Here is a 13982-nt window from a genome sequence, read left to right as displayed (position 1 = left end):
AGAGTCAGCGAAACCATCAGTAGAAAAGTCACAACAACCAGGGAGCTGCAGGAAAAGAATCATGTAGGCCCTCCTGGGTCCTTCATGGCTGTAGGAAATAGGGAAAGGGCACCTAAAATGAGGTAGGGAAGTGGCAACTCAGAGAAGGGTTTGGGAGGTGGGGGCAGCGTACATTTCAGAGGGCTTGCCAAGTCTCATACAGAAGCTGCCCCAAAGCAGCACGACTCATGTATGGTGGTGTGACCAGAAGTGGCCAAAGCAAAGAAGGGAGTTCTAACATTTAAAATAGCCTTACAGGTGACTTCTCTGGTGGTCCAGTGGTTAAGACCTCACCTTACAACGCAAGGGGTGAGGGTTCAATCCCTGGTCTGGGAGCTAAGATCCCACATGCTCCTGGCCCTCCTGGCCGAAAAACCAAAACATGAAACAGAAGCAATATTGTAACAGATTCAGTAGACTTTAAAAATGGTCCACGTTAAAAAATAATTAAAACAGCATTACATTAGCATGAGAAAACCCAATCTCATCTATAGAGGCAGAAAATAAATCAGCGGTTGCCTGGGAAATATAGCTTTTTAGAAAAGCAAATTTTGAGGGGTGAAGGATATTTATTACAATATCTTGATTGCAATGATGGTTTCATAGATATATACTTGTGTCAAACTCATCAAATTGTACTCTTTAATAAATATGTGCAGTTTACTGTGTATCAGTTATTCCTTCATGAAGTTGTGGAAAAAAAAAAAAAGGTACGATACAGGGAATTCCCTGGCGGTCCAATAGTTAGGACTCCATACTCTCACTTGCCAGGGCTGGATTCAATTCCTGCTCAGGAAACTAAGATTCCACAAGCCCCATGGCACAGCCAAAGAAAAAAAGTACAATATAATAATCTTAAAAACAAAAATCACCCACAAACATTAGCTTCAGTTTCAAGTGCCTAGCATGAACAGTATCTAGATGTATTCAGCTAATTACCTCAAAAAGATGTTTATGCCTTTTTTTCTTTCAGTTTTACTGATATATATTCAACATGTAGTACCGTATGTTTAAGGTGTACAGCATAATGATTTGACTTACCTCATTAAGTGATTGCCACTTTTTAGTGAACCTAATTACCTCATGTAAACATAAAATTAAAGAAATAGAAAAATGTTTTTTCCTTATGCTGAGTACTCAGGATTTACTCTTTAACTTTCATATATAACATACACCAATGTTAATTGTATTTACCATGTACATTACATCATGTACATGTACAATATAAGTGTGTACCATTTGAATACCTCAATCTAATCCCCTCTTCCTACCCGCTCCACCCCCCACCCGATACCAACAAATCTGAGCTCTGACTTTGTCTTTGAAGTAGAATTAACCTGCAGCACTACATACGTTCCAGGTCCACAACATAGTGATTTTTCTATATATTTCAAAATGCTCACCGTAAGTCTAGTTCCTTCCATCACCATACAAATAACTACATTTTTATTAACTATATTCCCCACCCTACATTTCATACCCATGACTCACTTTGTAACTGGAAGTTTGCACCTCTTATTAATCTCCCTCTTAGTTCTCTCCACTTCCTGCCAACTCCATTCCGTTTACTTAGTCGCAAAGTTGTGTCCAACTGTTTTGTGACCCCAGGGACTGTAACCTGCCAGGTTCCTTTGTCCATGGAATTTCCCAGACAGGAATACTGGCATGGGTTGCCATTTCCTTCTCCAGGGGGTCTTCCCAACCCAGAGGCTGAACTCGTGTCTCCTGCATTGGCAGGCAGGTTCTTCACCACTAGGGCCACCTGGGAAGCCCTTCAGTACAGCCAACCTGACTGTTGCATGCACGGCACTTTCAGAGTCTGTAAAAACCATTCATGAAACCTTAGTTACTTTCTAGGAAATTCAAGATACATGAACCATATCAATGGTGAGATCAACATCTCTATAACTTCTGAGGATGTGAAGTCAAGGCTGCCATGCAAAAGAGAAAATGATTCAACAGGTAATACCTGAGGTAAGGGCTGTTGCAGTTCAGTTCAGTTCAGTCGCTCAGTTTAGGAGTAGCTAGTTATTAAGATATCTCGTTTGATGTATCAGGAGAGGCACTAGATTCATCGAAGCTTGAAATCAGTTTCTTATCCACGTTGTATCTGGGATTTTTAACAATTATTTTGTGAATTATCTTACAAATAATAAAAATATTGTGTAAAAAAATTACATAATTTAAACTTTTTATTTTGTTATTGGGGTATAGCAGATTAACAATGTTGTGGTAGTTTCAGAGGAACAGCAAAGGAACTCAGCCATATATATATACATGTATCCATTCTCCCCCAAACCCCCTCCCATCCAAGTTGGCACGTAACATTGAAGATTATATAATTTGTGCTAAAGAAACAACATATAACTCTTAATTTGGCAGGAAGACTGACTGCCATGCACCAAACTTGAATATTGTGGACACTCCCCCAAATGGTATCAAAACAGTTCATGAAACTTTCACAAGATATAGATTTGGTTAAACTGTAACTTCAATTTCATTGTATCTATCACTGAAAGTCAAAGTCACTGAGTCATGTCTGACTCTTTGCGACCCCATGGACCATACAATCCATGGAATTCTCCAGGCCAGAATACTGGAGTGGGTAGCCTTTCCCTTCTCCAGGCGGTCTTCCCAACCCAGGGATGGAACCCAGGTCTCCTGCATTGCAGGCAGATTCTTTACCAGCTGAGCCACAAGTATAATTCAGCAAAAATCGACTTTCTGATAATCCAATTAAACTAGTAATCATATATACTCATTCCACTGGGTTCTACTTTGTGGAACAGAAGTTTTATTAAAACTAAATGTGAGAAAACAATGTTATTAAAATTTCCTTATTAGAATATTTTCAGCATGAATCAATTTTAAAATATAAAGTAGAAATTCATATTTTAAGTGGTCATTTTAATTGAATTTTGATGAAATGGTTTTACCTTAGTAATAGCTCTGAAGTATCTCTGAACTATAAATAGCAAGTAATTCTTGACAGCTTGAACAAGCACACTTTATGTCAATATCCACAAATAAAACCTATTTCCTCTCTTGAAAATAAAAATTTGAATCCCACAAGGCTGGCAGTGGAAATCCATCTCATGGTGAAGTTTGGCTGAACCACATACTCTAAATCCAAAGTCCACCTTTGACTGGACACACACACACTATTCATACATATCCAATCCCACAGGCTCTTACAATGTAACTGACCCTCCTCCTAGAAAGAGGTGGAGTCAGTGTTCCTTTTCTTTGAAGCTGGGATTTGACCTTCTATGACTTCAGGTGATCAAGAGTATAGGGATCACCTTGACCACCTGCTGACCAAGGTGATCACTTTCAAGACTAAGTCCTAAAAAAGACCTAGCTTCAGAGTCCTGAAGTAAGTCCAGCTGCCTTTCAAGGAAAGGCTCAGCCACTAATAGGGAGATACTCAAAGAATCGCTCCTAGCCTGATGTGAAAAACCCTTTGGAGAGGACCCCAGAGCTACCATCTCTTAACTTCAGGAGAAACCCAGAAGCAGAAGGGTCCAACAGATGCTCCTGAATTCCTGATCCACAAAAAGCTTGAGATCATATTGTCTCTTGCCAATATATTTCAGATGATTAGTCACACAACAGTAACTAATACACACTGGTGACACCAACTGTCACAGCCATCATTGCTTGAGCTCAGACTGCAGCTCTACCTTTTGACAGTTTGGTCCAAATTTATAAGCATAACCCTTCCCTTTCGTCTGCAACACAGGTAAAACAAAGACCGGAACCTTAAACTAAACCTGGTGATGATAATATACAGAAGTTTAACATGCAGTAAGATACACTTGTTTTCTAAACTTAGTTCACTGATCCTTATTACATGGGTTTGTAGTAAGAACATTTCTCTTGCTGTTTAGACTGTTTAGTTTTTTCCTGAGGTCCCATCTGCATAATTTACACAGGGGCTGCAAACTCAGATTATTATACCCAAAGGCCTCAAGGTAAAATGTTATCAGACTTGAAAACAAACTTTATTGTAGACTGGGCTTTACAATTCCTAGCCAAAAACAAGGGGAAACTTAGTAGTTTTTAGAAAAATCAGTTTGGGTTTAAACCAAATTACAGATGCATGAATATATAAAGTGCTACTTTCTCAAGAGCATTCACCTAATCCAGTTGTCAAGTAAGTACCTTTGTGAAAAACTATACTGAAAATAGTTTAGGGTAAACTTTCTGTAACTCAGAAAGTCAGATCTGTGCAAGGACTATTAAGTTACCTGAAATACTCTCTAGCTATCGATAGCTTTGGTGTTTTAAAAACTATCATTCTCAGAATTAGCCTAATTTAGATTAAATTATTATACAAATAAATAAGGATTAGTAAACTGATTAGGATTTTTAAAAGTATACTAAGTGTTGTAAAAATTTGATTATATACTGAAATGTGTTGGTCAAAATAATAACTACAAATGAATATTTATCCATATTCAAATTGAATAGTTAAATCAAGTTTTTAAAAATTTAGGGCATGGTTCTTAAAAATGTAAGAACTCTCTCGAGTGACCGAACTTGAGACATGACAACTTACAAATAGGGATCACAGTATTCAACCAACAGTAAATTATTTTCCTTGAGGTTTTAATGTATGCATAATTCCTTCCACCTTAGAATTAATTCTTTAGCTTTAAAAATAATTATCAAATCACAGACAAATCATGTACAGTTGGGTTTATTTCCACATTAAGTTTGAAACTCTTGTTTTGACAAGAGTACTACAGTAATTATATTAGGAATAGACAACTTCCCACACTGTCAAATATATAAAAGTTCCTTCTGCATTTTCCTCAAACACTGATCAACACGCAGATTCAGTCCATATTTGCTTTCATTTATCTACTGAGTGTACCCAAGCTTTTTCTTCAGAGATTCTGGCATCTCAGGTGGAGGAGGGCGAGGGAGCCTGAAGTAGACCTTCACGGAGTCATAGATAAACCACTGTAGTGCAGTCAGAGTGCCAATCATGATGATACGGGCAAAGAGTCCCTTCCATACTCCTGGATAAAATATGAAATGTAAGTGAAAAACATACTCCCAAGTGTTACTCTTTCTTTGAAGGGGAGGAAACAAATCCTACCTCTAAATCCAAGCCTCTTGAGGACCTGAGAGGCACTGCTACCCTTCTCTTTATTCAACACAGACACCACGGAATCAGCAGGGTGAGAAACAATGGCACAGAAGACTCCAGCTGAAAAAAAGTCAAGACAAATGACCCATTATGGAGTCAATTAAAAAAACTTTTTTCACATGATAGCTGACAACCTTTCCATGAGTAGTAGAATTTTATGTTTTTTAAAAAACCGTATTTTAGAGCAAGACTGACAAATTATAAAGCAGTCTATCCTATGTAAAACAGAACCACCCTGCAAGTTATATTCAGATTTTAACCAACACTTTCTCTTGTATTAAAAATTTGTTCTTGGAAAAACTAACAAAAAAAGGTGTAGCAGTGAAGTCAATACATTCCCAAGTTTAATTATGACATCCAAACCACAAAATAATTATTTTAGGAACTAATTAGCAAGTATTTATGAGTATATCAAATGCAATAGAAAGGTAAAACTTCTTTGGAATATTTTTCCCCTCACAAAAGAAGTCAAGAATGGAACTGATTCTTTGTTCATTTCACAAACATGTTCATACCTATGTAACCTGCCACAAATGTGACAACCAGCTGCTCTGGCTTTGAACATTCACTTCGGGGCTTGGGAACCACAAACTTGTACAATGCTTCAACAGTACGTTCAAAGCAGGCAAACTTCATCATGGTGTATGGTATCTGTCTCATCCAGAGAGGAGCAACTCCCTTGTAGAACCTAGGAAATCAGAAGACTTATTTCACTCAGTTGCACATATTCATCTAGCAGAGTTTTTCATTACTAACAGAAGTGTCCGCACACCAGTCAAGTCCTGATAGTAAAAAATGGCAGCACAATTGCATGTCATTTCTATCAGAACCTAAGACTAACATGCAGGTATATTTATCTTACATGCCAATGACTCAAGCACCTTTGACTATACAACCAAAAAAGTTGCTGGATGTTCCTTTGACTGGAACTACAAGAAACCAGAAGTTTACTAGTAGAACTCAGCTCAAGACTGGCATCCACAAAGGTGGATCTAAGGAAGCATGTGTGGCCTAACCATATAACAAGTCTTAACGGTGAACACAGGTGACAGGAATTCTAACAAGGGTACTTTCCAACCCCTAAGTTGAGAGTTAATGTGCTAACAAATACAGTTTTATCAAATGAGTATTTTATACTACATATTTAGGCAAATGTTTACTTACGCCTTTAAGCCTTCTTCCTTATACATTTTGGGAGCTGCATCCCTCAGAGTGTTAGCATAACCTGGTTGGGTTTGAATTCGAACCTTAGCAGCTTCCATAGGAGCCAGAGCAATGTCAGCAAAGAATTCAGCACTGGCAGAGGCAGCCAAATACAGTGATGTGCGCCACAGATAGGCATTCTCCTGAATGAAGAAACACAAGGAGGAACATGAATTGCTGTTGCATTGGCTGTTCTCAGTAAGACACAGTTCCAGAAAATGGTAAATTTCAGGTATTTTAAGTGTTTCTCTATCACACAGTCCACAGATAACACACACCACTGAATACTTCTCAGTATTTAGTTTACTTTGGACACCAAAAATATCTAACCAGTCCATCCCAAGGGAAATCAATCCTGAATATTCTTTGGAAGGACTACTGCTGAAGCTGAAACTCCAATACTTTGGCCACCTGATGCAAAGAACTGACTAATTTGAAAAGACCCTGATGCTGGGAAAGATTGAAGATGGGAGGAGAAAGCGACAATAGAGGATGAGATGGTTGGATGGCATCACCAACTCAATGGACATGAGTTTGAGCAAGCTCCGGGAGATGGTGATGGACAGGGAAGCCTGGTGTCCGTGGGGTGGCAAAGAGTTGGACACGACTGAGCAACTGAACTGAACATCAACCATAGTACACTGTGAATATTTTTAAACTCAAATCCAATTTCCTTGGAAAGCAGCACAGCATTAAAAAAAAAAAAAGCACTGAAATCTAGTGAAATGCAGTTTATCTTATTCTGTCTCTATTAAAATAGCCTTATGATTTGAAACATATTCATTCTTTCTGAGACTATTTCTTCAGCTCTAAAACAAGGTGGATTAAACCTTGGTCTTACCCTTTAAGTTAAAAGCTTAGAACTTTCCATTTCAAAACTAAATTACATACCTCTCCAAGCATGTTGCTGTACAAAACTTTGAAGACTTCATAAAAGCCAAACTTGCAGAGTCCCTGCATGGAGTAGCCAATGAAAGTCGGAGCCCATCCTTTGGCCAAACCACGAAAACCATCCTCTTTGAGTGTAACTGAAAATCCATTAAATATGCCCTTGTACTTTTGTGGGTCCACCTTTACATAAAACGAGAAGAAAAAAAAATTAAATGTACCAAAGGGATAACACTTCTCACAGATAATTTTGTTATTAGTTTTTTCTTATGTAATCTCTAGTAACTATACAAAGTTAGGTAAATACAAGTTCACTCCATGTTATCCACTTAATGTCTGTAATTATCTTTGTAAATGTAACTTTTTGTACATTAAAGTCTAGCTTTCTTTCAGTGAGACTTAAGTCTTAATAGGTTATTAAGAGAATACAATTCCTATAAAAATACATAATAAAACTGACACTTTAAGAGATTATTCCACCACCCAACTCTTCTAACAGCTTAAAAATTAGTCTTAAAGCTACTTTATAAACAATATATCATGTCCACATCCCTGAAATATGCTAGCTCATTAATTATAGTTTTGTGAACTTAAGACAATCAAATTAAATACAAATTAAAAAGGTACATCAACATAATTCTCTTTTGACTTAAATTCACTTTGAGACATGCATAAAACACTCTAGCAAAGGGATACTTAATATTCACTCTATTAACTAACAGGGGTAAAAATCTTATCTATCTCTGCCAGTACTATAAGGGCTGATATACATACATCACCTTCCTCTCCCTGCTAATATTTCAACTTCCTTTCTCTTTTAGGTAAGTAGACTTCTAATCCTGTTTGGGACAAATAAATTTTTGATGTTTGATTATTTTTGTTTCAATAATCCTACTTAAGACATTTTAATTGTAAAAGAAAATCTTTTTATGTAAGTATGCAAGAAGCTTTGCCCGCAAATTTTAAATACTCAAACACTGTCCTTTTTTTTAATCTACAGTGTTCTCTGCCTTGATCTTGTCAATAAATAAGAGATATGAAGTCACAACATACAGTACACAAAGAATGACAGCCTGCTACGACACATAACTGCTTATAAAATGTTACTTGGAGCATAAAAAATCAGCAGGCCTTTAAGAGCTCTAGGCAGAATTAAGCCCAGCAGCAAAAAAGAAAAAAACACATAGCTTTATCTTAAAAGAGGTATTTCTTGGATTTAAAACACTAAAGTAAAAATCTTACTGAGTAAAAGAAATTTGAGTTTGGTTTCCTACTAAAATTTCTGGCAGTTGTAATGTCTTCAAATTCTTCTCACTTGTGAAGTCTCTTAATATTATTTGGAATTAAGTCATACACAAAAGAGATGTTCAGTGTTGTCATCTCAATACAAACCTGCATACGGCATTTCACTAAATCCAGAGGAACAACAGCAGTGTGTGTCAGACCACAACTTAAGACCCCACCAAAGCCACACAGTGCATAAAACTTCGCGGAGCCATATTCACAACTGTACTCTGTAATAAGACAAGACACACCATGCATTTTAATATAATACTCATGTTACTGGTTATCAACTTACCTCCTGGACAGTTAGGTTTCCACACAGCTTGTTAGTAGATAACAGCCATGCTTCAACAATGTTTTATTTAGTCCAACATGCAAAAACAAACCTGCATCCTGCATTTAACCAGATCTAGAGGAACCAATGCTGTATGTGTTGTGCCACAGCTAATAATTCCTCCAAGTCCACAAAGGATAAAGAATCTGCCAGATCCATAGTCACAGCTATACTGCTCTGTTTGATTGAAAAAAAAGAATCAAATAAGTATTTCTTCAAAGATGACTAAGGCCATGGAAATGCAAGAGAAACTACATTTCCTTGTGAAAAAGTACAATCACAACTTAACAGCTCTGGCCATGGTTTACAAGTAAACAAAGATAATTTTCCACCTGGTGTGAACACGAAATCCACTGCCAAAATCAAAACAATCGTTTAAAGATTATGAAGGTTCTTATCTGTGAGATACTATTCCTCTGTCACTATGCCATATTAATTTTAAAGAAAGTTTTCTACATCATTAATAGCTCTTCCAATTAAAACCAAACTTCAGATTATTACTGGCTGATAAGAACACATTTCTGAGGTACAAATCAAACTCAAATCGTGTAAAAGCTTGCAAACCTCTTACCCCAACCACTAACCAATACTATTCCCACTTATGGATTCCTATAGTGTAAAACTAGATAAGCAAACTTCTCCAGTCAAATACATTTACTACACAAATGACCACAGATTTAACTTTCTAAATTGAAGGACCGATTGATCATGTAAAGGTTTTTTACCCACACTAAATCTTTATACAGTTTACAAGCGCAAGGTAGGTAACATTTTCAGTACTCTTCCTGCAATTTGGTTTTCAAGTTTCTCTGTATATACACTCCACTGGGATTTAATACACAAAGGATTAAAATAAAGTTGTGTCTAAGCATCAAGAAAACCGAGATGATCAAAAGTATTCCTATCAACTCTTATCTCCTTTCTGTGGTCTCTCCAGGGCTAAAGATCAGGAGCATTAAAAAAGACTCAGCTATCTCAGGCAGCTTGTGTCTACTAGTATTAGACCCCGGGAACACCCAAGGGAGGGAATACTTTTAAGAAAATTAAAGCAAAATCAAAGAACAGATAATACAGTTAGAACTACTGCGGCCAGAAGTTAGGAAGAAGGCTTTACCTAATACTTTGTCTGCTGACCGAACGGGCTCACCGCGGAGAACAGAAGGAGCTAGTCATGGCCTCTGGGCTATCGAGGACGTGGAGGTCACGGAGGGAACAGAGCCTAGGCCCTTCCACGTCCTTGAGGAAGAGCCAAGGATCCGACACCCGGCTGAGGGCGGAAAGGGCTGACATCCTCGGACAAAGCAACTGGGCTCCGTCCTTAAGGGCTGACGCGTCCTTCCCTGTCCTCCAGGCCGGGCCAGGCCACGAAAGCCGAGGGGGCCACGAGTATACCTCCCGACCGTATAGGGACAGGGTCTGACCTCACCTTCTACAGCCGCGGCTGCCAGGTTGCGGGAGCGGCGGGGTGGGCCCGGGGGCCCGGCGGGGTCGCTGCGGGGCCCCGCGAGACCATCATGCACCAACTGCGGATGAGGCGCGTTGAAGGGGTTCGCCCGCGCCAGGTGTACCACGGACGAGTACATCTTCCTAGAAGAGGAAGCGGTGGTGAGAGGAAAGGCCAAAAGGGCTGGAAGGCCCGCCAAAGTCACCTGCACGCTGGGAACCCCCACACGGGCCTGGCCTCTTCCCGTCTCCGCGCCCTTGAAGAGGTCACAGCGGCCTCCCAAAAGGAGGAAGTCCACCGCGCCTACAGCCAAAGGAGCACACCACCCGGGCTCTGCTCCCTGCACCTTCAGCGGGGAAGGCCAAACCACACTCACTCCCTAAGATGGCGAACACACAACCGTTCTCTCGGAAAGGCTGCAGCTCACAGAGGCCGAACGTCCTCCGGGCCTTTAGATCTGTGCCCTTCGCGCGTCGTCAGCGCGACGCACACAGCGCGTCACTACCGGCAGATAGCACCCATTGGCGGAGAAGAACGCCGAGGCCTTAACGTCATCGCGTTCTCCTAGCAACCCTATCCCCGCCCCACTCGCCCCAGCCCTTCCGGCCCGGCCTTTGCGCAGGAGGATTCATTCTGCGCTTGCGCGCATTCCGGGCAGGGTTTTTGAGCCGTGTGGGAGCGTGTTTGTGACCTTCTTTTTTTGTCCCTTCACCTTCAAACGTCTCTCTGGCTGCCGTTCTTTTCATTTAAATGAGTCCCAATATAGTAGTCACTTTAAAAAAATGTGGATACTTGATGATATATTATTTCGGTGTTAGAATGTAACTACAGTATTTTGTGTCACAACTTCTGCCATTACGGTATTTTTTTTTTAAGTTGCATTCATTGACATTACACATAGACTTTCTGCATTTTCCATCAGACTTTAGGAAAGTATTTTAAAAGGAAACGTGTAATAAGAATTCTTAAGACTGCTGCTTCATCACAATAGTGTATATAACATATAACAGCACTGGGGCTTCCCAGGTGGCAAGTGGTAAATGCTTGCCAATGAAGGAGACATAAGAGACTCAGGTTCTATCCCTGGGTAGGGATGATCTTAAGACATGCCCTGGAGGAGGGCATGGCAACCCCCTTCAGTATTCTTGCCTGGAGAATCCCATGGACTGAGGAGCCTCCGTAGGGTTGCAAAGAGTCCAATTGGAGCGAAGTGACGTAGCACGCAAGCACGCACATGATAGCATTAAATAAATTATTTTTAACAAGTGGGAGTTCAAGGGTGAACTAGAGTGAAAGTGACTGGCTGCAGATTTTTAATGTCTAATAAATTTAGAAAATCTTCTTTAGCTTTACTTAAACAAAGACCTACTTTAATTAATTAAGAAGAATTTAGTAGAGGTCAAACCTCTGTTAGAATTCTGGCTCTCGCATTTCCCTAGCTATTGCTAAACTAACTTTGGGAATTTACTTAATCTCTGTGCACCTGTCTGTAAAATGGTAGAAACAGAGCTGGCCTCATGGGCCCGTTACCTGTACAGTTATACATGACCTATGCTTGGTTTAATTTCTGTTGTCACCGTTTTGAAACTCTTAATGAACAAGAGACCCTGTGTTTTTCATTTTGCACTGGATCCTGCAGATTATGTAACTGGTCCTGGACAGGAGTCATACCTTTCTTTCAGAGTTTGTGAAAACTCAGTGAGATAGTATCTTTTTTTTTCTTCCATTTTTGTCTGATTAAATGGACTTGAAAAATTAAGCTAAGTCATGTATACTAATGGTAGCAATATTGACTAAAATTCCATTCCTATATAAGCATGCAAGATTTTTATAGAAAATTAGCATTACAATATTAGAAAATTATTCACTATTAGCATCCTAAGAAAAAAACTGGACAAACCTTTCAAAAGTAGATATCAGGGGCTTCATTCTTGTCCATTTCCCATCCTTTGACTAGAGTTCAATAATAATTTTGGTGAGATCAATATTTAGTGTTCACATTTTTATGACTATTACTTATAGTAAGCGATGGTAAATGGTATATTTCCAATATTGAATGATTTATTATCCTCCAAAGGTAATAATTGTCACTTTCAACATTTGTTTGGTTTTCTAATCACTCATCACTAGTTCAAAATCTGCTGTATTAGTTTGCTAGAGGCTATTATAACAAAGTACCTCAGACTGCATGGCTTAAGCAAAAGAAATGTCTGTTTTCATAGTTCTCAGTGAAACAGTTTGTAAAAGTGGAGGTTTTTAGCCAAGGAGCAGAGTTGGGATGAATGGGGTGTTAGTGGATGAGAAGTTACTAAGAGATTAGGGTAATTCTTGCTAAATTGATGTAACAGGATTCCTGAAGAAGGAAGGCCAAAGTTGTCAGATATCACTTGAGAGATGAGGAATTTGATTAGGTATTGAGGATAATCAGTTACCAAGTTTGGGAGATTCTAGCTAAACTGATTTGCAGAATTCTTGCTACACTTGGGCTCCTTATGATTATGCCCAAGTATGGGCTTAGTGGAAAAAGGGCTCAGAGTAGCGTAACTACAGTTTGGTCAAGGAGAGAGTCTTCGTCAGTGCCTTCCTGTAGTATACCAAGGCAGTCTGGCATTTTAATTTCATTTCATATAGGCCACCATTGGATTAAAATTTCAGCCAAACTGTTTAGAGACACTCTCAGCAGGTTGAGCTAAAACAGTGCACTGGGACACGGTCTTTACTGGATTCATATCAATTAACTTGGCTTGGTCTACCGTTATATTCCTTCCCTTTTATTTTAGTTATTTCTACTTATCAAATTTCCTCAAAATCTAGGGACATAAAACAACAAACACTATCAGCTCATGTTTTCTGAGGGCCAGGAATCTGGATATGGCTTAACCATGTGGCCTGACTCAAGGACTGTCATGGGGTTGTAGGCAAGCTTTTGACTGGGACTGTGGTCTCTGAAGACTTGATCTGCTTCCAAGACCACAAACTTGACTGCTTCAGTTCCTCATCACAGGGGCCTCTCCATAGCACTACTCGTGACATGGCTTTCCAAGAGTGAGTAATTCAAAAAGGAAAGAGCAACAAAAGCTCCAGTGTCCTTTATATCTAATCTCAGAAGCGACACAGCATCACTTCTGTATTTTATTGGTCATGCAGATGAAAATGATGTGGGAAGAGAGGTGGGGATCATTGGTTAACTACTTAGTTAACCTCTAGTAGTTAACTAGAAGTTAACTACTACACATCCAAACAAACATGCTTAGCCTCCATCCCCAGGCACGCTGCCCAGGTTTCTGTTAACATAAATCTTGTACTCTTTTTGTCTTACCTTCTAGGATCTCCTGCATCAAGGTCTAGAAGCAGTGGGAGGTATTGCCAGTTGCTTTTGAGAAAGCCTAACGCACTCTACAAGGCAACTACCTCAGGGAAGTCTATTACAATTTTTCTGAGGAAAGGAGCAACTAGGCTGCACAGGTATGGGAAGAAGGGCTATTTCTACTAGCAAAGGAGGCTCAACAGGATTTAGAGATTCATGATCCCAGTGTCATCTGAATCTTCTTGTGTGTTCCCATTTATGCTACTAAAAACAAATCAAAAAAACACCTTATTTTAACACGAGGCTCGCAAGATTGGAAATTCAG

General features: G+C 39.3%; 1 protein-coding gene and 1 non-coding gene across 2 annotated transcripts; both read right to left on the bottom strand.

The window, feature by feature from the left end:
- Positions 1-4725: 4725 nt before the first annotated feature.
- On the bottom strand, positions 4726-10836 carry SLC25A3 (solute carrier family 25 member 3). Its single transcript, XM_052640014.1, has 8 exons — positions 10727-10836; positions 10333-10493; positions 8959-9083; positions 7292-7471; positions 6362-6543; positions 5713-5885; positions 5147-5257; positions 4726-5066 (listed from the first exon to the last, which is right to left on the bottom strand). Exons 2-8 carry the CDS (start codon positions 10487-10489, stop codon positions 4906-4908), a joined length of 1089 nt encoding a protein of 362 aa, XP_052495974.1. The 5' UTR covers positions 10490-10493; positions 10727-10836; the 3' UTR covers positions 4726-4905.
- On the bottom strand, positions 5957-6204 carry LOC128049166 (small nucleolar RNA SNORA53). The gene has a single exon (XR_008199528.1). It is a non-coding gene; the product is annotated as a small nucleolar RNA SNORA53 (small nucleolar RNA).
- Positions 10837-13982: the final 3146 nt, after the last annotated feature.

The sequence above is a fragment of the Budorcas taxicolor genome, chromosome 5 (assembly GCF_023091745.1).
Source record: "Budorcas taxicolor isolate Tak-1 chromosome 5, Takin1.1, whole genome shotgun sequence".
Lineage (NCBI taxonomy): Eukaryota > Metazoa > Chordata > Mammalia > Artiodactyla > Bovidae > Budorcas > Budorcas taxicolor.
Note: the sequence above shows the minus strand (reverse complement) of the source record. Positions and strands in the feature narration are given on the sequence as shown.